The 25,966-nt window shown below is 46.9% G+C and overlaps 1 protein-coding gene across 9 annotated transcripts in view; it reads left to right on the top strand.

The window, feature by feature from the left end:
* The window catches only part of CTIF (cap binding complex dependent translation initiation factor), a 250,835-nt gene that overhangs the window by 88,032 nt on the left and 136,837 nt on the right, over window positions 1–25,966 (top strand). For all 9 annotated transcript variants that reach the window (XM_053293688.1, XM_053293689.1, XM_053293686.1 and 6 more), the window contains 3 exons: window positions 2,497–2,570; window positions 5,128–5,232; window positions 20,726–20,801. In XM_053293688.1, the coding sequence (XP_053149663.1) occupies window positions 2,497–2,570; window positions 5,128–5,232; window positions 20,726–20,801 (255 nt within the window). The remainder of the gene's footprint in view (window positions 1–2,496; window positions 2,571–5,127; window positions 5,233–20,725; window positions 20,802–25,966) is intronic.

A 25,966-nucleotide genomic window follows, 5' to 3' on the forward strand; every position in this document is an offset into this window, starting at 1 on the left:
TGCATTTAAAAGAACTTCTGTGTAAATTATACAATCACACATTTTCATGCAAAATTACATAATTTACTTGATTGTCCAAACCCAAGTTATAAACATCTGTATTAGGATTTCTTTTTCACTTGGTTAGTTGTCTTATGATCTGGAGAAGAAACTTCAAGTTGCAGTGTGTTAATGACCAATGGTCCTACAATGGGTAGGAGACACCATTGGAGAGAGACCAACTGGCAGCTTTGAAGAAAGAAACCCTGTACTTTGTTTTAAAAATGAAACATTCTGAAATTTCCTGCTCTTTGGCGAAAAACAACAACAACAACCCTCATAACTCTAGATTTTGTTTTCAACAAGTGTGTTTTGACTAAGAAAAGAGAACACAGAATATCAATGTGTTACATGTGTTTGTGCTCTCGCTCTCGCTCAAAGTTCACATAGAGTGCGCGAGAGAGCGCTATACTACAAACAACTCTAACAAAAATGAATCTATTTGTTCTCAATAGATTTAGCATGGTTGTGAAATAATTGCTAACAAGATTCTGGGCTGTTCTTAATTATTTGGCCCAAATTTGTAAACTCTTAAAAATACCATATTTACACAAATCGAAGATGACCCTGCATTTAAGACGATCCCCTTAAAAAGTAGAGTTTAAATACATGTTATACCTGCATTTACTTGAAAGGAACAGGACTTTGAATTTAAGACTACCTTCTGATTTTGAATATCAAAAAAACTTGGAAAAAACCTAGTCTTGGATTCAAGTAAAGACAGTAACTTTCTAACTAATAGCTTAACAGTGTGTCTGATTTTTTGCAGAAAGTGAAATATGTGTATAATACCAGCCCAGTTTCAAAATTTCCCACACTTTAAAGAGCCAAGCGGATTAAATGGATTCTGTTTCCCTTCGTTTTCCCCTTTGAATGCAGTGGACCCATTCAGACAGTTTGCAGAACTGTAGTTTGCTGGATTGTGAAGGCAAGCCTAAGGAGCTCTAGGCCCATGCACTCTCCTCCCCTCCCGTCTTCTCTTCTCCTCACACACCTGGCTCAAGGGATGAATCTTTATTAAACTACAGTTCCTGGGTTCAGTCAACACACACAACTGGGTATTCCCTTGTCACATATCTCCACCAGAAGTGAGTGGAAGGCGACACACACAAGCTTGGAGCTCCTTAGATTTGTGTTAATGATTCAATAAACTGGCTTGTTCAGTCACCTGACCCAGAACAATATTTTGTTTTGGGGGGCTTTGCTATTGAAAATCAAATAGTACTTCCACCTGTGAACTATTCCTTTCCCCATTTGTGCAGTCATGAGAGCCTGACTGTGTGTGAACATGCTTGGTATCATGCGACAAAATGGCAGCCAGGACTGCAGTGCTGATGACTGAGAATGGAAGGTACAGAGGACAAGTGTAGAGCAAGGAATGGGTACTGTTGAATCAGTACTAGAGTGCAACCTGTGAGCTACCAAGCCAAACACAGTTCAACCCCATAAATGTGACCACCCAGATACTTATCAACCCCTCTTGTTTTGTGCAACCTTAGGCAGACACCAAAAGATGGAAGGTGACCCTTGTGGGCCACCATACGTGGCTGGTGGGCTGTGTTTGACATGACATTAAAAAATTGTGTGGGCCTATTTTTAATATGTTGCCAAGCCAGGTGCTGCCTTGAGTTTGAAATGTGAGCTTATTGACATTAAGGAGAAAAGAATTTCCACGATATCCCACCCACTACTCTTTGCTCATTACCTATTCAGTGCTTCTCTAAACTTTACCCACCAGACATAACAAGCCTACAGTTGTTTGCATGATCACTTCTACTCATATGAAGAACAAGGGGAGGAGAGCTAGTCTTGTGGTAGTGAATATGAATTGTCCCCTTTAGTAAGCAGGGTCCGCCCTGTTCTGCTTTTGGATGAGTGACTATATGTGAAGGCTGTCTGCTGTAAGAAATTCCCCTTAGTTCAGTGGTAGACCATCCACTTACATGCAGAAGGTCCCAGGGTCATTTCCTGGTATTTCCAGGAGGGGCTGGAAAATATTCATCTGAAAGCCGCTGCCAGCCAATGTAGACGTTATATTAGGGCTGGAACCTAGTAGATTTAAAAAAAAAAAAAGACAAAACTGAGCTAGATAGACCCATGGTCTGACTTGGTATAAAGCAGCTTCCTAGATTCCTAAGTATGGAAAACACTCTGTCCTTGCTGGGAAGGATTGTCAACTGTTTCAGCTTTCTTCATCTTCCAGTTCACTCGAGTGACAAAAGGGTAATTAAGGGCTAGCTACATCTGCATTGAGCACTCTGCAGTTGTTCCAAATTACAACTCATTTAATAAAATGTTCCAGTCCACCATCCAAGCTCATTTTAGCTTTGTTGACTCCTGCTATTGGCCTGAGTCGAGATTCAGCAGCACTGAGTTTTGTTGGACAAATTGTATGGTAAGTGTATTATTGTACCACTTGAAAATAATAAAGATTTCCCCATTCTTCTCCTTTTTTAGAATGGCAACAAAGACAATTCCCTTGACATGCTGGGCACAGACATCTGGGCAGCCAATACTCTAGAGTCCTTCAGGTGAGCTTGTCTTAAAAAAAACACTGTGCCACCCCTTTCTGTTGAATAACTATGCCAAATGTTCCTACTTCCTTCCAGCCCTTTCAATAATATTAATATAAAGGAGGCCATTATTAATGGTGCAAGATCCTCCTGTTGGTGAGGAGTGGCTTCAGGGATCTGTAACTTCAATTCCAGAACTTCTGAACTGATTACCATCTAGTATTGCTGAAGGCAATATACTGGCAGACATCTAGACTGAACATTTCATGCACCAAAAAGAGTGAGAGAGGCCATTCTTGCTCATCTCCCCTTCCCTGTGCAACCCACTGTGCCTCCTGAAAATATGTCCCTGAGAGCTCTACAACCCTCAGGGACATATTTTCAGTTGACACAGTGGGGGGACCCTTCAATGCGCTAACTAGAACAACATAATCTCAGACTTCAAAGCCCTCTTTAGATGCAGAAGAACAGTAACATGCAACATTGCCTGGTGACTGGCAGGCAAAATGGTGCATCAGGAGTGATCAGGTGAGATATAAAGATTGGATGGCCAGGCCTTCTGGCCTTGCCAGGTCAACAGAGCAAAGCCTGTTGTCTGCAAATTCCAAGGTCCCAGCCCCAGACTTTGACTGCAGCGAACCTGGCCGGCTGAAAACCTATTCCAGCCTTTTCCAGATTCACTTCTGCAGCCTATATCCAGTTCTGACAATCTGTGCTTCTCAGTGCAAAGTTATACTTTCACTTTTCTCCTCTAACAAGCAGCACACAAAGACATATGAAGGAGAGAACTATCACAACATAGGCAGAATAAACTAAAACTGGCTTATCCTGCACAGAGCATCTGCGCCCTAGGACTTTATTGCTCACTCACCCCCTCAGCCAGTCTCTCCTCCCCACAGACATTGAGCAGCGGTATCCGTCGCCACTGTGTCTACTCGCAAGGACAGCTGAGCTGAGGCTCTGCTTCCAGCCTGCACAGACAGCCCTCAGTGCACTCTTACGCCCCGGCTCAGCTGTCCTCCTTGCGAGGACACTTGGCGGTGATGGATGCCTTTGCTCAGTGTCTTTTCTTTCTTCGCCTCCTCCTCGACCTCCCTCCCTCCTCGGCAGCAGCTGCCATTTCGCCTCTCTCTTGCTGGAAGTCTCACGAGAGCTGCCACGCATGGGATTAGCCATGGGTATGTCTTAAATTTATATATATGCATCTGTGCAGCAGTACACTCCCACCCTCCCCACCCCCTTTCCCCCCAGACTCCTCTCCCCCCACCCCCTTCTGCCCCAGCCTCCTCTTCCCCTTTCTGCCTCTTTGTCCTCCACCACTGATTTTCCTCCTCCTCCTTGACGGCGGGTGTCTCGCCACCCTCTCTGAGGTCTTATTTCCTCCTTTCTTCCTCCTTTCCCCCCATCTCTGCTGTGCCGATTCTCGCCTGCCTTCCTCCCAAGGCAATGGTTGGAACTCTCGCAGAACCTTGCAAGAGTTCCACCAGGTATCCAGATGCATCCGGCTACAGTTCCCTATGTGGTCAGCCCTAAGAGAATTAAACATATAGATATAGATGAATAGCAGCAGCAGCATCCAAAGAGTGCTACACCAGGAGGTCAGAAACAAGAAAGTCTTTGAGAATAAAAAGGTCTTAACTTGCTGATGTGGAAAAAAGCAGGGAGGTAACCTGGTGATTGTTCCCAGGCAGGGATTTTCCAGAAATGGACCACACCACTCTGAAATTTTTCTCTGCATCTAAACTGGTCTCACTTCAGTACAAGAAGGGATATAAAACAGGACTTCCACCCCCAAATTGAAGGAGCAGGGAGGCCTACATGGAAGAAGCCCTTCCCCCATGATACACAGGCCTGGCTGTTTAGGGCTTTAAAGCCGCACTGACATCTGTTTGTTTTTTTTGTTATTTGAACATTTATATCTCACCTTTTCACCCTAAAATAGAATCCTCAGGGTGTTGAAACAACTATCTAGGAAAGTAAGCAATAACCTTAAAAATAAAGAATACACCAGAACAGCAGCTGTGATAGTTAACAAGGAAGACATTAAATTATCCAAGAAAACACTCTGAAAGGCATGCTTAAACAGCATTGCTCCTTACTGGAGGCTGAAGAAACAGAGGAGGTACCAGCTGGGTCTTCTGCAGCAGGGAGCAGCGCTGGTCTTGTGGTAGCAAGCATGAATTGTCCCCTCTGCTAAACAGAGTCTACCCTGGTTTGCTTTGAATGGGAGACTGCATGTGAGCACTGTAAGAGATTCCCGTTAGGGGACGGGGCTGCTCTGGAAAGAGCACTTGCATGCTTGCATGCAGAAGGTTCCAAGTGCCCTCCCTGGCATCTCCAAGATAGGGCTGGGAGAGATGCCTGCCTGCAACCCTGAAAAAGCCACTGCCAGTCTGTGCAGACAATACTGAGCTAGATGGACCAAGGGTCTGACTTGGTATAAGGCAGCTTCCTATATTCCACTCAGACCTCCAACACATGTCTCAATGTACAACTTTTTCCCCCCGTAGTAAAAATCCAGCGGTTTTAATTCCAGCTATTTTCTCTCCCTCTCCCTCTTTATTTTTCTTTCTAGCGGTGCCACATGGGACCTGCAGCCTGAAAAACTTGACTTCACTCAGTTTCACAGAAAGCTCCGAAACACCCCCAAGCATCCACTCCCACACATAGACAGAGAAGGGTAAGTAAACCATCCCATGCGTGCACATGTTTGAGCTGTGTATTCAGTAACCTGTATTCAGGATGGGAAAGTTGGATGTTATCCTGTCCATGGGCATAGTACTTATGCAATCTTCTCTCTCTCTCTCTCTCTCTCTCTCTCTCTCTCTCTCTCTCTCTCTCTCTCTCTCAAATTTATACCCCGCCCAAACTTACATCTCTGGGTGGCTAACAACAATTAAAACACATATAAAAGTTAGAACAGTTCAACATATAACAACATATATAAAAGCTAATACAATAATCTAAAAACCATAAAATTAAACAAACAGTATTTTAAAACAAAACCAAACCTGAGAAAGCTTGGGTTAAAAAATGGGTTTTCAAATGTTTTTTTAAAATAGCCAGAGATAGGAAGGATCATAACGCAGCAGGGAGTGCATTCGACAATCTCGGGGCAGCAGCTGAGAAGGCCCGTCCATCTCTGTGTGACCACCAAATGAGTTTTTGGTAGCTGGAGACGGACCTCCTCAGACGACCTCAATGGGTGGTGGGTTCGTAGCGAAGAAGACGCTCTCTTAAATACCCAGGACCTAAGCTGTTTAGGGCTTTATAACTAGCACTTTGTAGTTTGCCCAGAAATCTATTGGCAGCCAATGTAACTCCATCAGCAAAGGAGTCATGTGGTCTCTCAGAAATGACCCAGAGACCAACCTGGCTGCCGCATTCTGTACCGACTGACGTTTCCGGACTATGTACAAAGGCAGCCCCACGTAGAGCACATTACAGAAGTCAAGTCTGGAGGTTACCAACAGATGTACCACAGTTTTGAGGTCATTGATCTCAAGCTGAAGCTGATAGAAACCACCCCTGGACACCACCTCAACCTGAGAAACCAAGGAGAGGTGTGGATCCAGGAGTACTCTCAGACTACGGACCTGTTCCTTTTGGGAAAGTGTGACCCTATCCAGAACAGGTAGCAAAAAAAATAGCAAAACATTGCAGTCCATCCATGGGAATGCTTCTGTTCAGAATGCCAGCCAACCTGGAGCAGGAGCCCTGTAATGCTTTCTAGGGCTCAAAGAGGGAAGGTTTTGGAGTGGGGGTCTGGAGGGAAAAGGCTTCCTTGCTTCCTTTCTCTCACTCACCCTCCTGAAACCTCCCCTTGCTGCAGCAGGATGCTCAAAAGAGCTGTGAACCCTGAACCTGAGCACTTGTTTGCAATGTGTGAGTGAGTGTTCCGGTGAGTGGGAAAGGACAAAGGTTGCCATTCTCCCCCCACACCCGCCCACGCTCCACCGCCTTATGAAATCGCCCTAAACAGTGCATAGAGGTTTTTTTTAAAACCTCATGGCATGCATCCCCATCATCCTAATTCTCTTTCGAGGGAAGAGAGCTGGTCTTGTGGTAGCAAGCATGACTTGTCCCCTTAGCTAAGCAGGTTGCATATGAATGGGAGACTAGAAGCGTGAGCACTGTAAGATCTTCTCCTTAGGGGATGGAGCTGCTCTGGGAAGAGCATCTAGTTTCCAAGTTCCTTCCCTGGCATCTCCAAGATAGGGCTGAGAGAGATTCCTGTCTGCAACCTTGGAGAAGCTGCTGCCAATCTGTGTAGACAATATTGAGCGAGATGGACTTATGGTTTGACATATGTATATGGCAACTTCCTGTGTTCCTTTGATACACTAAGCTGTTAGGAGCTTTATCCCCTCCCCACTTCTTCCAAAGGTGAAAGTCTCCCTCAACACACCATGGCTGAAATGCCCTCAACATTCCGTAGCTCTTGAAGTCACTGAGCATATGTCGGGTGAGGTTATTTTTCACCATCTGGGGTGAGGTTATTTTTCTTCTTATTTACACATTAGTATAGTTCTGTGCACCTGGAGAGCCCTGCCAGGTATGTAAAAACCACTACCTTTAGACACAGAGGTCCTTCGACGTGGTCTCTGTGCTTTACATGAATGGGCTTTGTGCCTGCGCAGAGACCACATCAGAGCTTCCAAGCTAGAGTTCTGCTTTTTGGCGGGAACCCCGCCCCCTTGGTATATAGGCGGCTGCACGGGCTTCCCTCTCCAGTCTTTCTTTGTCCGCGATCGAAGACACGTTGTTGAGCTGCTCTTTGCTATACACTTTCGCAAGTACTGCATTCTCCTTCCCCTTTCCTCCTCATTTTGGTTCAGTACTTCCCTTCCTTAGTGCTTTTATTTCGTCCCCAGTCCCCCCCCCCCCGCCCTTGAATATTTCTTAGTTTAGTTTCCACCTCGTCGTGGCCTTCGGGCCCAGCGTGCTGTGGATCCTTCGCCTCTGCTTTTCTCCGTATACCTTCTTCGGCCTATGGCAAAGACTACAAAATCTAAGCAGTGTGGTTGCTGCAAATCCAAGATCCCTTCAACTGACGGCCACAAGCTCTGCCTTTTTTGCCCTGGTGAGTCCCATAAAGTTGGCTCTTGCCTACACTGTGCGGCCTTTACCAAACAGGTTTGCAAAAATCGGGCCTCTCGACTTCGTTCTTGGCTTTGGGAACAGGCGTTCCAAACTATGGGCTCAGACAAACTGTCCACCGTGCAGGTTTCGTCCAATACCTCCCCTGCAGCCCGGGGCTTACAGCCCATTTCATCCCCTCCAGGAGTCTCGGCAACTACCCCCGAGGTGAATATGCCCATCAATCCTGTGGCTCTGGCTTCGACATTGATACCAAAGAGTTCAGTGGCAGTGTCGATTTCTATGGCGGCATTGATTGAACCGCATTTGGTCCAGCCGGCCAAAAAGAAAAAGAGAAAGAAGGACTGTCGCACTCCTTCTGAACCTCCAACAAAGAAGCAAATACCGAACGTCGATCCCGAACTCTACATACTGAAACTGTCCTGGATACTGAGGTTGCCTACGGCTCTAGCCCACACTATCCTATGTATGAGTCCGAGCACGACTCTGAGCCTGAAGGGCTCCCTCCGGAACAACCATGCCGCTGGGCCAACCGAGACTTAGAAGCTGCTCTGGATGAGCGCTACACCAGACAAGTTGAGGAAGAAGCAGACTACTTCTACACTCATCAAGAAGTTCGCCAACGCCATCGGGCTTCCATGGCTGCGGAGCCGCCCCTTCGACGTTCTGCTTCTCCTCGCTCTTCTATACCGGCTTACTCGGCCTCGGCTTCAATCCCAAACCAGCCTTCAGGACCAACAACTTTGCCTCCTCCTCCCTCCCCCCCCCCCGAACCACATCTCTTCTACCTCCATGGGTTCCACCCAGAAACTCGCCTGTACAGGCAGCTACAGCTACTATTGCCCCCGACTCCAGAACAACGCCCCGGCTCCGGATTCGACCGCTTCAACCCCCGGTATCAACCGACTCGTCAGACTCTTCTTCAGACAAAGAGGGCCTGGAATCTTCCCTATCCGATAGGATATCTTTGGGCCCTTTGCCCCCCTCTTTATTACTGGACCTGAGACCCAGTTCTCCATCGGAAGACTTCCGTATTTATACAGACTTTGTCTCACGTATGACAGTTTCGCTAGGAGTCCAGCTTGCCCAAGGGGACAAATCTGAGCCTGACCCACATCCACCCTCCCCGTCTGGCCCTTCTACTCACCACGGATGCATCCATGGACGGTTGGGGTGCTCACGCCAACAATCACAACATCCATGGCATCTGGACCCTGGCCGAAGCCTCCCACCATATCAATTATCTCGAACTCTTAGCCATATCCAAAGCCTTGAAAGCCTTCCTTCCCATGATACGAGGCTCCCACGTCCTCATCCAGACGGACAATACTACCGCCAAAGCTTACCTGAACAGACAGGGCGGCACCTCTTCCACCCCGTCTCCTGTTCCTGTCCATGGAACTATGGCTTTGGTGCATTCACCACGCTATCACACCCCTGGCGGTCCATATACAGGGACAAGACAATGTCACAGCGGACAGTCTAAGCAGGACTCAAACAACATCACACGAATGGCAACTACATCCCCCCATGCTCCACTCCCTCTTCCGCAACTGGTTCCTTCCAGAAATAGACCTCTTCACGTCAGAGGCGAATGCACAATGCCACCAGTATTGCTCCAGGTCCGGGATCGGACCCAGTTCTCTGGGGGGTGCATTTGCCCTACCTTGGATGAACCGCTTCGTCTATGCCTTCCCTCCAATCCCTCTACTTCCTCGAGTCCTTCAGAAGATCTCCCAGGACCGCCCGCATTGCATCCTCATTGCCCCGTGGTGGCCCAGGTGGCCCTGGTTTCCCCAATTCCTTCATCTATCCAGCGATCAATACCACCGCTTCCCGAACATCCCTCACCTCCTCTCCCTGCAGAACAGTTGCCTTTTCCATCCAGACCTACAGCATCTCCACCCCACAGCCTGGCACATAGTCCCGCCTTCCCAGTGGACCTGCTACGAATAGTCCAGGCCTCGCGCAAACCCTCCACGGTCTCCTCCTACTCCCACAAGTGGACCCGTTTTCAAAACTATCTAAAGGACAGAGAAATTCCCCTACACTCTGTTTCTGTGGAGCATATTTGTGCCTATTTACTATCCCTCAAACAGGCTGGACTTAAAATCCCGTCCTTGCGGGTCCACCTGGCAGCCATAGTGGCTAACTCTCCTGTCTCCACACCCTCGTGGTTCCAACACCCTACTGTCAAGCGCTTCCTTAAAGGGCTCACTCACCTTTATCCGGACCCGCCAGTCATGGCCCCAGCTTGGGACCTGACATTGGTCTTCACTCGTGAACTCTCCCTTCGAACCCATGGCTACGATTTCTCTTGACCTCCTTTCCTGTAAAGTAGCCTTCCTCACGCCTATCACCTCAGCCAGACGGGTCAGTGAACTCAGGGCTCTTAGAGTTGACCCTCCATATTTGACCTTCCACAAGGAAAAAGCCATCCTGTGGCCAGACATTGCCTTCCTTCCAAAGGTAGTCACATTGTTTCACCGTTCCCAACCTATCTCCTTACCTGCATTCTTCGCCGAGCCGACAACTGCAGCTGAACAACGCCTCCACACTCTAGACCAGGGCTGCTCAACTTCGGCCCTCCTGTAGATGTTGGCCTACAACTCCCATAATTCCTGGCTATTGTCCATTGTGACTGGGGATTATGGGAGTTGTAGTCCAAAAACAGCTGGGGGGCCTAAGTTGAGCAGGCCTGCTCTAGACGTTCGTAGGGCCCTCGCCTTCTACGTCGACCGCACCTCTGCCCTTCGAACCTCCAATTCTCTCTTTGTGCTTCACTCTGGCCCTAACAAGGGCAAGCAGGCCTCTGCATAGACCATATCCAGATGGGTGGTCTGCACCATCTCCCTGGCATACCAGATCACCAAGAAACCTCTTCCACTCTCTCTTAAAGCACATTCGACAAGAGCGGTTGCGGCGTCTACTGCCTTTGACAGATCGATTCCCCTAGATGTCATCTGCCAGGCGGCTACGTGGGCGTCAAAGCACTCATTCGTACAACACTATGCCCTGGATGTCCAAGCCAGAAAAGACACAGCATTTGGCAGCACGGTGCTACAATCTATCTTCGCCTGATCCCACCTCCAGTTGAGCATGGCACGAGTGCAGCTTGCTATGCGCCCATTCATGTAAAGCACAGAGACCACGTCGAAGAACGACAGGTTGCTTATCTGTAACTTGGGTTCTTCTAGTGGTCATCTGTGCTCTTACATGCCCACCCATCCTCCCCTCTTCTCATGTCTTTTCTGCTAGTCTCTTTCTGATTGTGGACTCAGAAGACTGGAGACGGAAGCCCGTGCAGCCGCCTATATACCGAGGGGGCAGGGTTACCGCCAAAAAGCAGAACTCTAGCTTGGAAGCGCCAATGTGGTCTCTGCGCAGGCGCAAAGCCCATTTGTGTAAGAGCACAGATAACCACTAGAAGAACCCAAGTTACAGGTAAGCAACCTGTCATTTTCAGATTGAATATCTGACGCCTGTCGTTCAAAGATTAGGTAGCAGATTATGGGAAGGCCTCTGCCTGAGACCCTGGAGAGCTGCTGACCATTAGAGCAGAGAATTAACTAGACAGATCATTTGTCCAACTTGGGACACGGCAGCTTCATATGCTCAGTGGTGGCGGATGGCCTAAGGCTACCCTATGCCACTGATTCTGTCTTGTCTGACATGCAGAGCTTTGATATTGCTTAATACAAAATTCCAGAACATTTCCACTTCCCTCTATATTTCCTTAACATACTCTCAGTTAATAATAATAATCTTTATTTGTTAGCCACCCCGTAACAAATTGTTCTCTGTGAGGCTTACAACACCGCATTAAAATATCCAGTGAAAACACATGAAATCACAACCCTCCAAACAAATACAAATCAATTTTAAAACTTTTAAAAAACTTTTTAAAAGACAGTTTTAAAAATCAAGTTTAAAAAGCCTGAGTTACAGAACGGTCTTTACCTGGTGTCTAAAAGAACAAAGTGATGATGCCGGTGAACCTCACTAAGGAGGTCTTTCTATAATTGGGGGTGCAACCACCAAAAAGGCCTTTTCCCTAGCAGCCACCCACCTCACCTTGTGAGGCATCTCGGAGGCACTCAGAGCAGGGCCTCCAAAGAAGATCTTAAGGTCTGAATTGGGACATATTGGGGCAAGGCGCTCTCCCAGGTAATCTGGTCTCTAGCCATTTAGGGCCTTAAAGGTTAAAACCAGCACTTTGAATTGGGCCCGGAAACGGACTGGGAGCCAGTGCAGCGGACAAAGCACTGGCGTGATATGATCAAAATGCCCAGTCCCAGTTAATCGATTCTCAGCCCTATTTTTGTACCAGCTGCAGTTTCCAGACCGTTTTCAAAGGCAGTCCAACGTACAGTGCATTGCAGTTATCTAAGCGAGAGGTTACCAGAGCATAACTGTGGCCAAGCTATCTCTATCCAGATACGGTTGCAGTTGGTGTATCAGCTGAGAAAAGGCGCTCAGAGCCACAGAGGCCACTTGAGTCTCTGCTGGATCGATGAGCACCCCCAGTCTGCAAACCTAGTCCTTCAGGGGGAGTGCAACCCCATCTAGGACAGGCTGAACATCACTCACCTGGGCAGAGGAGCAACCGACCAACAGTACTTCTTTCTTGTCTGGATTGAGGCTAAACTTGTTCACCCTCATCCAGTCCATTACTGCATCCAGGCACTGATTCAAGACAGTCACCACCTCACCTGTGTCTGATGAAAAAGAGAGATACAACTGAGTGTCATCTGCATACTGATGACACCTCAGGCCAGATCTCAGGATTATCTCTCCAGTGGTTTCATGTAGATGTGAAACAGCAGAGGGGAAAGAATGGAACCCTGCGGAACCCCAAAGCACAACTGCCAAGGGGATGAGCAGTAATCCCTCAGCACCACCTTTTGGAAACAGGCCTCAAGGTAGGAGTGGAACCACCTGCAAGCAGTGCCTCCCACACCCATTGTGGCCAGCCTATCCCAAAGAATGCCATGGCCAATGGTATCGAAAGCCACTGAGGGGCCAAAGAGAATTTATGGGGTTGCAACTCCTCCCTCTCTCTCTCTACATGGGTAATGCCACAGGGCGACCAAAGCTGTTTCTGTTCAAAAGCGAAGCCTGAAGCGTGATTGAAATGGATCTAGATCAAGCCTGCTCAACTTTGGCCCCACTGCCCCAGCTGTTTTTAGACTACAACTCCCATAATCTCCAGCCACAGTGGCCAATAGCCAGGGATTATGGGAGTTGTAGACCAACATCTGCGCAAGGGCTGAAGTTGAGCAGGCCTGATCTAGATAATCCGTTTCCTCCAAGAGTGTCTGGAGCTGGTCAGCCACTTCACACTCAAACACCTTGCCCAGGAAGGGAATATTGGCCACAGGCCCATATGTTGTTTACATCCTCTGGGTCCAGACTAGGGTTCTTTTAGGAGTGGTCGAATAATGGCTTCCTTCAACGGAGCTGGAACCACTCCCTCTTTCAATGAGGCATTTAGAACCTGCTGGACCCAGATAAAAATCCCCCCTTCTAGATTTAAGAAGCCATGAAGGGCAAGGGTCAAGCATGTATGTGGTTGGCTGAACTCAACTGAACACCTTGTCCACATCCTCAGACATCAATAACTGAAACTCTTTCAGCAAAACCAGACCAGGTGGTACTCGGACACCTCTCTCAGTGACACTGTAGAATCCAACTTACGGCAAATGGGAGCGACGTTACCATCAAAGTGCTGTGAAAATGCATCACAGTGTAGGTATGTGCACAAACGGTGCACTCCCTGGGACGACACAGGGTGGGGGCTGCCTTTAAAGGACAGGTAAGGATACCATGGACAGCCAGGAAAACAAACAAATGGATCACAGAACAAATCATTCCAGACTTTTCACTCAAGGCACCAATGTCCAGGCTCAAATGATCATTATTTGGACACCTTCTGTGAAGATCCAGCTCCCTGAAGAAGTCCATAATGCTGGGGAAAGTTGAAGGAAAAAGAAGAAGAGGGTGATCAGCAGCAGGGTGGATGGACTCGATGACGACAGCAATGAATGCACCGCTGAGAACAGAACAGAACTTTATTACGGTCATAGACCAATATACAAGAAATACAAACAATGCATCATGTAAATACAATTTAAAAAGAAGAGAGAAATATATAAACTACTTATGAAATGCATTGCTAAAGATCAGATAGAGTTTTGCAGATTATAAAACAAAACCTGGCCACTGTATTAATATTTTTTCATCTGGGTTAAGTAATAAAAACTTCAAATAAAAATCATCAGAGTGTCCTAAAAACTTAGACAATAAGGGGGAGATTAATCTCAAGTGGGCTTCCTTTAAAAAAAATCACAATGTAAAATTGAATGTGTACTGGTCTCTTCTTGGCCAGAGCCGCAAGGGCAGAGGCAGGCAAGGAAAGGGATGAATGCACCACTGAGAGACCTGAAAGGCCAAGTTGAAGACAGATCATCCTGGAGAGAATCTATCTATGTGATGGTCGCCAAGAGTCAACACCAACTTGACTGCACATAATCAATCAGTCAGTCAATCAAAGTGCTCCTTACCTGCTGGCCCCCTCCCCGACACCCCCCCCCCTGCTGGCACTCAGGTTTGAAAGAGATGTGTGGGGTTGCAGCGTTCCGTTCTGCAGCCCTGATCAGTGTCAGCACGCACATGGCCGGGATGCTCGTGCGCCAGCTATTTGCACGGTATGCTAACCATGCAAATGGCCAGTGTGCCTTACCGGATCTTTTAAGGCAACGCCACCCCCTCTGTCTCCCGTCGAGCAGGCTCAAACACCGGCATTCAGACAGGTTGGGCGCTCCAGGAAAGGAGCGCCGAAGATGTTCATGCACATTCCTATCACAGTGTGTGCTACCGAAAGTAAAAAATCTTGCCCAGGGCCAGATTGCAAGAGGCCCCGCACCACCCAGGAAAGCCCCGCTGGATGACATTGAGAGGATGCATTGGAGGGCGGGCGGGAGAAGAGTCCCGAGAGCCCAACACCAGGTTTTAAATGCTCTGAACCTGCACTCACTTGGACAGGGGGCCTAGAGAGGAAAGCAGAGCTTTTATAAATGACAGCATTCCCTGCCGTTGGCCCTCTGCTGATGCTGCACTAAATACTCAAATGCACACAGAGTGGGATAGGCTAATTGCTCCCAGCTCCCCCACCCTGGTCTCTGTAATACAAACCAGGTCAGCCCCTTTCTCCACAATTAAATTGTGGATGATAGAGATTTTATTCTGGACTAACCTGGCGTTAAACAGCAGCACCAGCAGGCCAAAGGACGAGCTATTAAGGCAGCTGGGACCCCTCCTATTATGGGAACAGCCAGAAGAAGGGATAGGAACGAGATGCTGAACCACTCTTCCCCTCTTCTGATGTAAACGAGGCCCCACCCCAAACATTCTCCTTCCTGAAACCACTCTAATCGAAGCACCCTCAGTTCTCCCCAGGTTCACATCCTCACTCAGGCACACAGTTAAGCAGCTAAAGCTACTCCCAGCAAGCAGCAGAGTAGAGCCCAGTGTATTCTTGTCTTTCTGTTATTTTGCAGGAAGAAAGAAAAATGGTTTGAGTTATCTGCTGAGGGGGTTTTTCAGCCAGTCCATTTGGCTTCTCAGCTTTCAGCAGTTATTACTTATTGATTTCTAAGCAGATCTTTGCAGGGATAGGGGTGTGTGTGTGTGTGTGTGTGTGTGTGTGTGTGTGTGTGTGTTGGGACTGACTGACATTAAACTCCTAGACCAAACCACAAATGCTAGAATCATGCCATTTTTGCAAGTGAGTTCCAGAATTTGCCCAGACCACTAAAAATAAATAATACAAACCCGCCCCGTGCCCCCCCCCCTGCAATTCATTACTTTCCCGGAAAAATCTGTTAAAACTTCTGGGAAGCATGAACTTCTGGGAAGCATAACCCCTGCTAACTTGGCAAAGAGGCACCTTTTAACATGGTGATTCTCTTTCTTTAGCAGGGGGAGAGTAACTGGCCCTATCCACCCCCAGCACAGGACCTCCAGGGACTGTTGCTGGTGTCTATCTTATGTTTCTTTTTAGATGGTGAGCCCTTTGTGGACAGGGATCCATCTTATTTATTTATTATTTCTCTGTGTAAACCGCCCTGAGCCATTTTTGGAAGGACGGTATAGAAATCGGATGGATGGATGGATAGACAGAATGAGCACTCATAGAGCTAGGAAAAGACTAGAGTCTTTTCCTAGTGACAGTGACATACAAAATTAAGATGCTTGCAAACTCCAAGCCTTCACTGACATGAAACTTCCAGACCAAACCATGAAAGATAGGAACATGCCATTTTTTGCAGGTAGGTTCCAGACCTCACCCAGACTATGAAAAAAAATCCCAAACTCCTGAAAAATGCATTAATAACCCCAAAATGTGGGAATTCTCTCCCATTGGACAGCATAGGTCGTGGGACTTTAAGAGCTAGGAAAATACTAGAGTCACAGCGACACACATTAATACAGTATGCTTGCAAATTGCAAACCTGTGTGTGTACTGTATAATAATACGAAAGCTGAAATTTCCAAAAAGTTGAATTGCAGACCCCATACCATGTTCTCTGTGCTTCCATGGAGCATATATAGCCTTTTACGATATGCATGAGCATATATAGCCTTTTACTGTCGCTTTGCACTACTGAGATGTGTTTGAGAAATGGCAGCTTCGCAGGCAGTTTCTTCAGACTCGCTGCACAGTAGGTTTTGAATTCTTTCACATCAAAGGCATTGGGTCATCCTTTAATCCCACCAGAATCAATGGTGGTTAATCCTACCAGAAGATTCCCAAATAAATGCCATTAAAACCGGTTTCTGCTGCTTTGTTTAAAAGTCATTCAAGCATACCATTAGGTTAAAGGTTATGCATTTTCTGAACTGTATTAGACTATCTTAAGTTGCTCCATAGGAACCTTACAGTGCATGTTGTATAATAATAGATAATTGGAGCCTGTACCTTTTCAGAAAGATGCGGTCTGTGTGACATTAAAGTCCTGTCTGTCTTCTCTTTGTCATGGATTGCAATTAGCTTCTTTGACCTTTTTGTGCTCACTAGACATAGGTATATGTGGTTTCCATGAGCATAGCCACATTCTAGACTGGTTTAATAGGAGTTTTCTCTTCGCTATCCTCACCAGCACGAGACCCTGGGAACTGTAGGGGGGGCAGGAATCCCTAACAGCATCGTCACTGCTTTCAGACTACAATTCCCAGAGTTCTTGGGTGGGTTGGGGGGGACACTAGAATTAAACAGATGCAAGTTTGTAGGTGGCTCACTTATACTACTAGCACTTCTGCTGTTGATGGATAAAGTGACTTTCAGTAGATTGCAGATCTATTTCCCCATATCCACATCAGAAGAAGACATGACCTCCTTGGAGGCGGTGAGGGGCTGGATGAGGGATAACAAACTGAGACTGAATCCAGATAAGACGGAGGTACTTATTTTGCGGGGTTGGAACTCAGGAAATGATTCTGCTCTGTTGGTTCTGGATGTGGGGGCAGGTCACACTTCTCCAGAAGGATCAGTTACGCAGTCTGGGAGTGTTTCTGGATCCAAACCTCTCCCTGGTTTCTCAGGTTGAGGCAGTGGCCAGAGGTGCTTTTCTATCAGCTTTGGCTGATTCGACAGCTGCGTCTGTTTCTTGAAATAAACTACCTCAGAACAGTGGTACATATGCTGGTCATCTCCAGATTTTACTACTACAATGTACTCTATGTGGGGCTGCCTTTGTACATAGAATGCAGCAGCCAGGTTGGTCTCTGTGTCATCTCAGAGAGACCATATTACTTCTGCATTGAAAGAGCTACTCTGCTGCCAATAAATTTCTGGGCAAAACACAAAGTGCTGGTTGTAACCTATAAAGCCCTAAACAGCTTAGGCCCTGGGTATTTAAGATAACATCTTCTTCACCATGAGTCCCACCGCCCATTGAGATCATCCGGAGAGGTTTGTCTGCAGTTCCCGCCAGCTCATCTGTTGCCTACGCAGAGACAGGCCTTCTCTGTTGCTGCCCTGAGACTCTAGATTGCATTCCCCGCTGGAATAAGAGCCTCCCAATCTCTTGGCAACTTTTTAAAAATTCTCTAAAAACTTATTTTTTCACTCAAGCTGTTTAATTGGACTGTGGTTTTAAATTGTTTCTAAGGTTTTAATTTTTAATCTGTTTTATGTTGTATGGGATGGTCCACAAATTTGAATAAATAAGTCGTGTTCACCCATTGGCAGGCTCCTCCTGCACTGGAAGAATGTGTGTTAAGTTCCTTCACATGTTCTCTCGCTTCTCTACAAAGTGCCTACATTGAAGAGATGCCTATTTGCTTACAAGTTGAAGGCAAGTTTCAGGCTGTTGACAGCACACATGTATGGGGCGGGGGGCGGGCGCGGTGGGGGTGGGTGGTTCTCGAATGGACTGTGGTTGGGCAGGGTCCCACGGTTTACAGGGCCGACTCCTTATGTGTCCAGGCGAGACACAACCAGTGATGGGTGAAGAGAGGGGTGTGTGTGTGTGTGTGTGTGTGTGTCTTTGTGTATGTGCGCACACACACATTGAGTCAACACTTCATAGTCCCTGCACTGTAGTGCTCTTACTTGTGCAGAACCAGTTAGGTCTGAAATGGCACACACTGCTTCCAACTTGGCTGAATGCCATGCCAAGGGAAAGCCGAGGCCGCTTGGGATCAGTGGCTCCCATCCTTGGTCCTGACCCCAGCAAATGCCCAACGCGGTTGACCCCTGGAGCTGATTATGATTCGTTCTGTGGTAGCTAGGAGTGGCTGTCCGGTCTTCCTTTGATCTGGTTTGAGTCCCCCTCTTGGGACTTGGGGAGTGATCGGCTGCTGGATATTGTCTATTTCTCCGAGCTCCTGAGCAGAAACACAATAAAGGAGCCGTTCAGTTTTTGTTCTTTATACAGAGTCAGATCAGTCCTGTCTACACACTGACTGGCCGTGGCTTTCCAGGGTTTCAGAGAGGTATTTCCCAGCCCAAACTGAAGATGCCGGAGAGTGAACCTGAGACCTTTGGCAGATGCTCTTCCGCTGAGCTACAGTACCTCCTTCTGCTCAATGTCTAGAACAGTTGGGTGGCTCTTTTTTCCCCAGAAAAAAGCGGGAAGAGTGTGGCATGTCTGCTAATGTAACTGTCTAGTCCAATGATGTGGATTTTCCCAGCAATGAAAAATATTCCAGTAGCCTAAATTTACTGGGATCCGATATAACATTCATTTGGCTTATGTTAAGTAAACAAAACTTAAAGAAGTATGCTTGTCTCGTTTACATGCTGTGTAAATATCTCAGGTTCTCCCCCCCCCCCCGCAATCAAGCAAAAATACTTGAACTAAAATATTTGATGGGGGGGAGGGGGGAGGGAGCACAACTAATGAGGTTTAAGTATTACATTATACCAGTTGCAAAGGAAGCAACAGCAGGAGAGAGGGCACTCCTTCATCTCTTGCCTGTGGGCTTCTCAGAGGCATCTGACAGGCCACTGTGCGAAACAGGATGCTGGGCTGGATGGACTTGGGCCTGATCCAGCAGGACTATTCTTACGTACATTCAAATGAATTCGAACCTCTGGAAATTATTTTTGCTGTAATACAGCTTTGAAACAGCATGCTTTGATGAGTGGTATAAATTCATTATGTTATATAATCGTATTCAACAACGTATTTTTAGAAATGGAAAATTCTTCTGCCATTTTCCATTATGGAAAATCTTCAGTGTTGCCGATGTCTGTCTACCTTGATTTGCATTTACAGCAACACGATGCATGCCAGTATGCTTAAGAATCCCTACTCCAAGAGACATTTAGAAAGGAGGAGTCCTAGGATATTACGTAGTTTTAGCAGAGGGTCGGGACAGGGCGAGATTAAAAGGTTTGAGAAATGGTGTCCTCTGGTGAAAAGCATGCTATCATAACACCGCCTCACATTTTCCTGGTCTATTTTGGAGGCTGTCAGTGGAGTATGCAGTCCAAAGTGAGCTGTGATTTGGAAAAATGTAATGCTGGATAGACGCCCGGTGCTGCCTATTTTAGCTGGCTCTTCGAGGTCTCAGGGCAACAGTCTCTTTTCCAGCCCTGCTACCCAAGACAATATTAGTTGGGGATGCCGACCAAGTTGCACGAGCACAAGAAGATAGCTGCATGCCTTTTTGAAATTGCGCTGCTGCACAAAAGCTCCCCACGTGCCACAGGCTGCACACCTTGTTTATGCCAACACAGCTCTAGTCTGGAAAGCAAGCTCCAGAAAGTGCACCTAGCTAGCACAACAGTCCTGCAGGGTCCTTGAGCAAGCACAGCGTTGCTCAGGACATTGGCCACTGTGTTTAAGGGGATTTACTTCCCAGTAAGTGTGTTTAAAAAAAAAAAGGAAAAAGAAAGCAGGCAAACTTGTGGGCTATTGGTGGGCTAAAGATCTTTATTACTGTGTGTGTGTGTGTATGTGTGTCCTGCTCTTCCTGCAAGGAACTTGTACATAGTTCCCTCCTCACCATTTTTATCTTCACAACAACTCTGTGAGGTAGGTTAGGCTGAGGGGAAGCGACCAAGCCCCAGTCCCTCAGTGAGCTTTCATGGCTGAGGGGGGCAGAGGGATTTGAACCTGCTTCTAGTTTGGCATTCTAGCCCCTAGAACCCGGTGACTGCCCGTCATAAGGTGATGGATGCCTGTCAGTTTCACTGTGGGAGAGATGTGGCATTGTATGCACCTCTGTAATCCAGCAACAGCAAACACAATTAGCATTCCCAGAGCACTGTGAACACTCTAAATATTTGGGTACTGCCTAAATCTTAAATGTGGTATTTGCAGAGGTTGATAGATTTTCACCTCCCTCCTACTGTGAAATTGACATGCATCTCATCATATTAAAGTGACCATTAAATTCCATTAAGTGGAAAATTCTTGTTAGCAGGGACAAAGAGCTGTTGCTAATTTTTGAGAAAAATCTGCCTCTTTTTGTCCTGTGGAAACTGTTTGTTTGTCTCTAAGCACATGCAGGAACTTGCTTTTCACAGAGATTTATGCCTCTCTTGTCTGCTTCTGACTCAGGATTGGAAAAGGAAAATGTGAGGATGGAGACGGAATCAACTTGAATGACATAGGGAAAGTTCTCCCAGCCTGGCAGGTAAGTTTCCAGTCATTATTTGTATGGATGGTATCATTTGGGCACAGTATATATAACTGGGGGGTTCAATCTGTGTTGGAAATGTGTTTTGGCTTCTGACAAGTGTTTCCACCCCAAGGCTCTGATGCTTTTCAGATGTTTGGCTCTTGCGTGGGAATGTTTACTGCATGGGAGTTCTCAATTTCTAGCATGTGGAACACTTGCAAAGTGCTAGGGTTGCGGGTTTTTAAAATCTTCTTCAGTCTGAGCCATCATTCCCAAAGGCAAGAGGACAGAATGACCTGTGCCGAAGTTAGCAGATGCCGTTCTGCCCCATCCACTCAGAACTCGCAGCCACAGTTTCTAAGGCAGGCTCTCCAGTGGTTGTCGTCTTCTGTGGGAGACGATGGGAGTTGTAGTCCAGAGGATCGCAAGCCTCAGGTTGTCCCTGCTCCCTGTTCTAAGGTCCTAGCTGAAGTTCTTTCTCTTGCTCAGCCAGTGCCAGAATTGTTCTCCACATCATAAAGTAAAGTGATGCTGGGAGTTTTAGTTCAACGGCTGGAGAGCCAAGGTTGCCTGCTCTGCTCTAGGTCCTAGCCTTTCCCAACAGATGGCATGTTGCCCCACAAAGAAAGAGACGACCTATGAAACAAAGCAGAGTGGGCCTCTTACCCTTGCAAATCTTGAGTCAAAAAACCCTGAGAGTCTCTCTACCCTACAAACTTGCATTGTTTTTATACCTGGCTGACAACCACAGCTTCCCTCAAAGAACCATAGGAACATAGGAAGCTGCCAAATACTGAGTCAGACCATTGGTCTATCTAGCTCAGAATTGCCTTCACAGACTGGCAGTGGCTTCTCCAAGGTTGCAGGCAGGGATCTCTCTCAGCCCTATCTTGGAGAAGCCAGGGAGGGAACTTGAAACCTTCTGCTCTTCCCAGAGCGGCTTCATCCCCTGAGGGGAATATCTTGCAGTGCTCACACATCAAGTCTCCCTTTCATATGCAACCAGGGTGGACCCTGCTTAGCTAAGGGGACAAATCATGCTTGCTACCACAAGACCAGCTCTCTTCTCCATGGGAGCTGTAGTTTGGTAAGGGTGCTGTGAATCCTTTCTGAGTGATCACCACCCTTCCTTACTGAACTGCAGTTCCTTGGGGAGCATCATACTGCAGGTTCTCTCCAAATAGAATGGTTATTTTCAGAGTTGAAATGTTCCATTGTGCCATCTGGTGGCCACATGGGCAACGACACCCTCTGCTAGCAGAGTCATCCGGTCAGACTGAAAAGAGGACATAGGGAAACCAATCACTTTGTTTTGATCAGGGCTGCAAACTTTGGGCCACCTGCAGATGCTGGACTACAGCTCCCATCATCCCTGATTGTTGGCCACTGTGGGTGGGGATAATGGGAGTTGTAGTCCAACAACAGCTGGAGGGCCAGCCCTGGTTTAGATCCCCTTCTGTTAATGAAAGAAGGTGCAGGCATTTCAGATTCCCAAAGTTTGGATGCTCTCACTGATGTAAGCTAAACCCAGGAGTTAAACCTTATCCGCTTGCCCATTCTAAAAGGAAAACGGAATTGGGCATTGAAAATTTGTTCTTTACTGGCGTATGGGAGGCATTTTAAGGTGGTCTTTTCTAGCTGAGGCCTTTTCGTAGCAAATTCATAACAAACCATATGTGCTTAGGAAGGTTGTACAACCATAGCTAGTTAATAAATGGTGTGGGAGAAATCCTGCTGCTAGCAAGATTTCTGCTCCTCTGGGAAAGACAGGCCTGTACCCCACAGGTTATCAGCCCTGGGTTCCAGGATGTTGCTGGATTGCAACTCCCACCAGCTCCTTTATCCATGGGCACTTTCTAACTATCTAGACAGAGAACGGCAGCAGGCAGCTTTACCGTTCTACACGTCCATACCAACCAGGAGCAGCGCCACTTGGTTCCTCCCCTCTGCCAAATCTCATGGGCTATGCACACCAGATCAAGCCTTCTTAAATTGATCAAGAATACCACCTTGACTCCATATTCACAATTACTCTTGGAAATTGGGGTCCCAAATTCCCCTGTATGTAGACTTGGAAAATGCCTTCAAAAGTAATAATAATAATAATAATAATAATAATAATAATAATAATAATAATAATAATAATAATAATAATTAATAGCAGCAACAGGCCATGAGAAGGGCTCATCCAGGGGTTTTCAGGCCCCCAGATGTTGGACTACAGCTCTCAACAGTCACAATGGGAAGAGAAAACACAGGAAGAGGGAGTAAGCCATTGTGGCTGGGGATGATGGGAGTTGTAGTCCAACAACATCTGGAGACCCATGTTTCAAAACCCCTGCCTTATTCAGTAAGATCAAAGGCTCACCTAGTCCAGTATCTTGTGTCTATCAGCAGCTGGTCTGAAGGTCACAAGCACAGAACAAAGGCAACAGACCTTTCCTGTTAGACCAGTCATCCCCAAACTGTGGCCCTCCAGATGTTGCTGAACTACAACTTCCAGCATACCCAGCCACAAAAAATTGTGTCTAGGGATGCTGGGAGTTGTAGTTCAGCAACATCTGGAGGGCCGCAGTTTGGGGATGCCTGTGTTAGACCCTTTGCAACAGAGATTCAGAGGTATACTGCCTCTGAACATGATATTTAGCTATCATGCCTAACAGCCATTGATTGATGTTGTGGAATGTGGGGAATCTAGATCGATATTTCCTTGCTGTGTGTTCATATTGTATCTGACATTAAAGACGCACGGCCTCCCAGGGTGGAGGACCGCAGACCGACCTAAAGCTTGTCAAAAAGGACTTACAGCACAGGTTCTCAAGCAGCTGTTGTTGGACTACAACTCCCATCATCCCCAGCCACAGTGGAGTGCTTTTTCTTCCCTTTAAGTGCTTCCCCCTGCTGCTTTGTATGTTTGCCAAATGTGTGGTTCCATCCTCCCTCCTCTGACATTTAGTTACGAGTCTCTTTGCTTTTGGTCGCCAGGAGGGGGCAGCATATACCCACGTGCCAATTATACAGCTAGCCACTGTATGCCCAGGATGCATTCAGTTATGTAAAACATAGAAGGGTGATATAATGTGGCTCTGTTTTGCATTAAAGGTGGAGATAATGATGGTGGGGTTGTTGTTTTTTAGTGGAGGGGAGAGTGCAGTGAGGCATCTGTTTGAAAGCTTTTCAGTAAAATAAATGCAGCTTAGATTGTGTCCACCTGCAGAGTCCTGTCTCAAGCAGCACTTCCGAACGTTAGCACAGAGTTGGAGAGGGTCTTGTAGCCAAGCCTTGCTCAATTCCAAGGGAGAGTTCAAAGCAGCAAACTGGGATCACTGCACACATTTCCATGTTGTGGTTGACCTAAGAACGAGGCTTGCCCGATTATTCGACTCCGAAGGATCGAAAACCAACTCCATTGTGTGTTTAACCCTGTGCGGTTGCGTCTGTTCTCCCTGTTGCTTGCCTCTGCGGGGAGCAGTTTCTTCACTGGATATGGGTGGACGGTTAAAGGAATGGGGTGCTTGCTTGGCATAGCTCCAGTGTCGTCATGGACGCCACGTGGGAAGCCACAGATGGAATGCTGGGGAACGTAGTCCTTCCCAGTTATTTTCCCCATAGAGCTCATGCTGGACACAGCTTTTCGTGGACCAGCCATGACATTGCTGAATTGCCTTCTCTCTTTAACAACGTAGCCCATGCAGATACTGCTCTGTGTGAGGAAATCAGGGGGTGGCGGTGGTAGTTGCTGCCACCAGGCCAGGCCAAACATGTCATGCAGTTTATTCGACTTTGATTCTTCAGAGCCAAATAACTACACAGGCCAACTAAAAATGAAGCCTTTTTAGTAGCATCTGTGTCATATAAGTAGATTCATCATCAGGGAGAAATTGGAGAGAGAGAAATTCCTTTCCCTCTCACACAACACTAGAACCAGGGGTCACTCCATGAAATTGATTGCCAGGAGGTCTAGGACCAATAAACGGAAGTACTTTTTCACACAACGCGTGATCCACTTGTGGAACTCTCTGCCACAGGATGTGGTGATAGCCAACAACCTGGATGGCTTTAAGAGGGGTTTGGATAGCTTCATGGAGGAGAAGTCCATCAATGGCTACTAGTCGGAGGGCTGTGGGCCACCTCCAGTCTCAAAGGCAGGATGGCTCTGAGAACCAGTTGCAGGGGAGTAATGGCAGGAGAGAGGGCACGCCCTCAACTCCTGCCTGTGGCTTCCAGCAGCATCTGGTGGGCCACTGTGAGAAACAGGATGCTGGACTAGATGGGCCTCCTTGGGCCTGATCCAGCAGGGCTGTTCTTATGTTCTTATGAGCCAAGGTGAGCTGTGGTTCCTTTGTGAACGTAGGTTTGGTGTCAAGCCAGGTGTTGGCTGTCTGTGCCATGCCTCAGACCTTCATGCTCCTCCTCTTTCTTGTTCATTGATCCCCTTTCCTGCTTCCTTGTTTGCAGTAGTTATAGATTGCCATTCTAATAACATCCAGCAACTGTAGTCTGTGACACATGCAGGTGTGCGTGTGCGTGTCTGTCTGTCTGTTTTTAAAGTGGTGGTGTTTGTTTTATCAGGCCCTGGTTGTTAGGATTGTGTTTAGATTTTCATGTTTCATGGAATGGGCTGGGGGATGGCTTTTGTTGAAGGATGAGTTTGAAAGAAATATGTGCAACATAAAACAAAGTAAACTAAACTCACCTTTCTAAGAGGTTTTGTAGTTTTTGTTTGCTGTTTGATCTAGTGGGTTTTCAGACTTTTTGTACATCTGGTTTTAATTGGATCTCTGATTTAATTAGAGTATTATTACTTTTTATTTTATCTGTTTTGTTGGTATCTTTGTGAGCTATCCCAAAGAGTATTGTACTGGAGGGGTGGGGTACAAATATTTTAATAAATTAATAAACTCATCCTGTAAAAAGTATTGTCATAGGCTGTGATAAATAAATCAGCAGTCTCAGTAGATTAATAAAACCACCCTCGGTCATATTTGAGAAAGCAACTGTATTGCTGCATCTGAGATGAAAGGCTGCAGTTTAGCATGAATTACAGTATATCTGGTTTTAATGGTGGTGGCTGCTTTAATGTTCTTTTATTGCCTTGTTATACACAGCTTTGAGTGCCATTTTGGCAGAAAATGCATCCTTAAAATGCCTGAAATTCACCATAGAAAACCAAAGCCAGC

This window comes from Hemicordylus capensis, chromosome 2, assembly GCF_027244095.1.
Source record: "Hemicordylus capensis ecotype Gifberg chromosome 2, rHemCap1.1.pri, whole genome shotgun sequence".
In the NCBI taxonomy this organism is placed as follows: Eukaryota; Metazoa; Chordata; class Lepidosauria; order Squamata; family Cordylidae; genus Hemicordylus; species Hemicordylus capensis.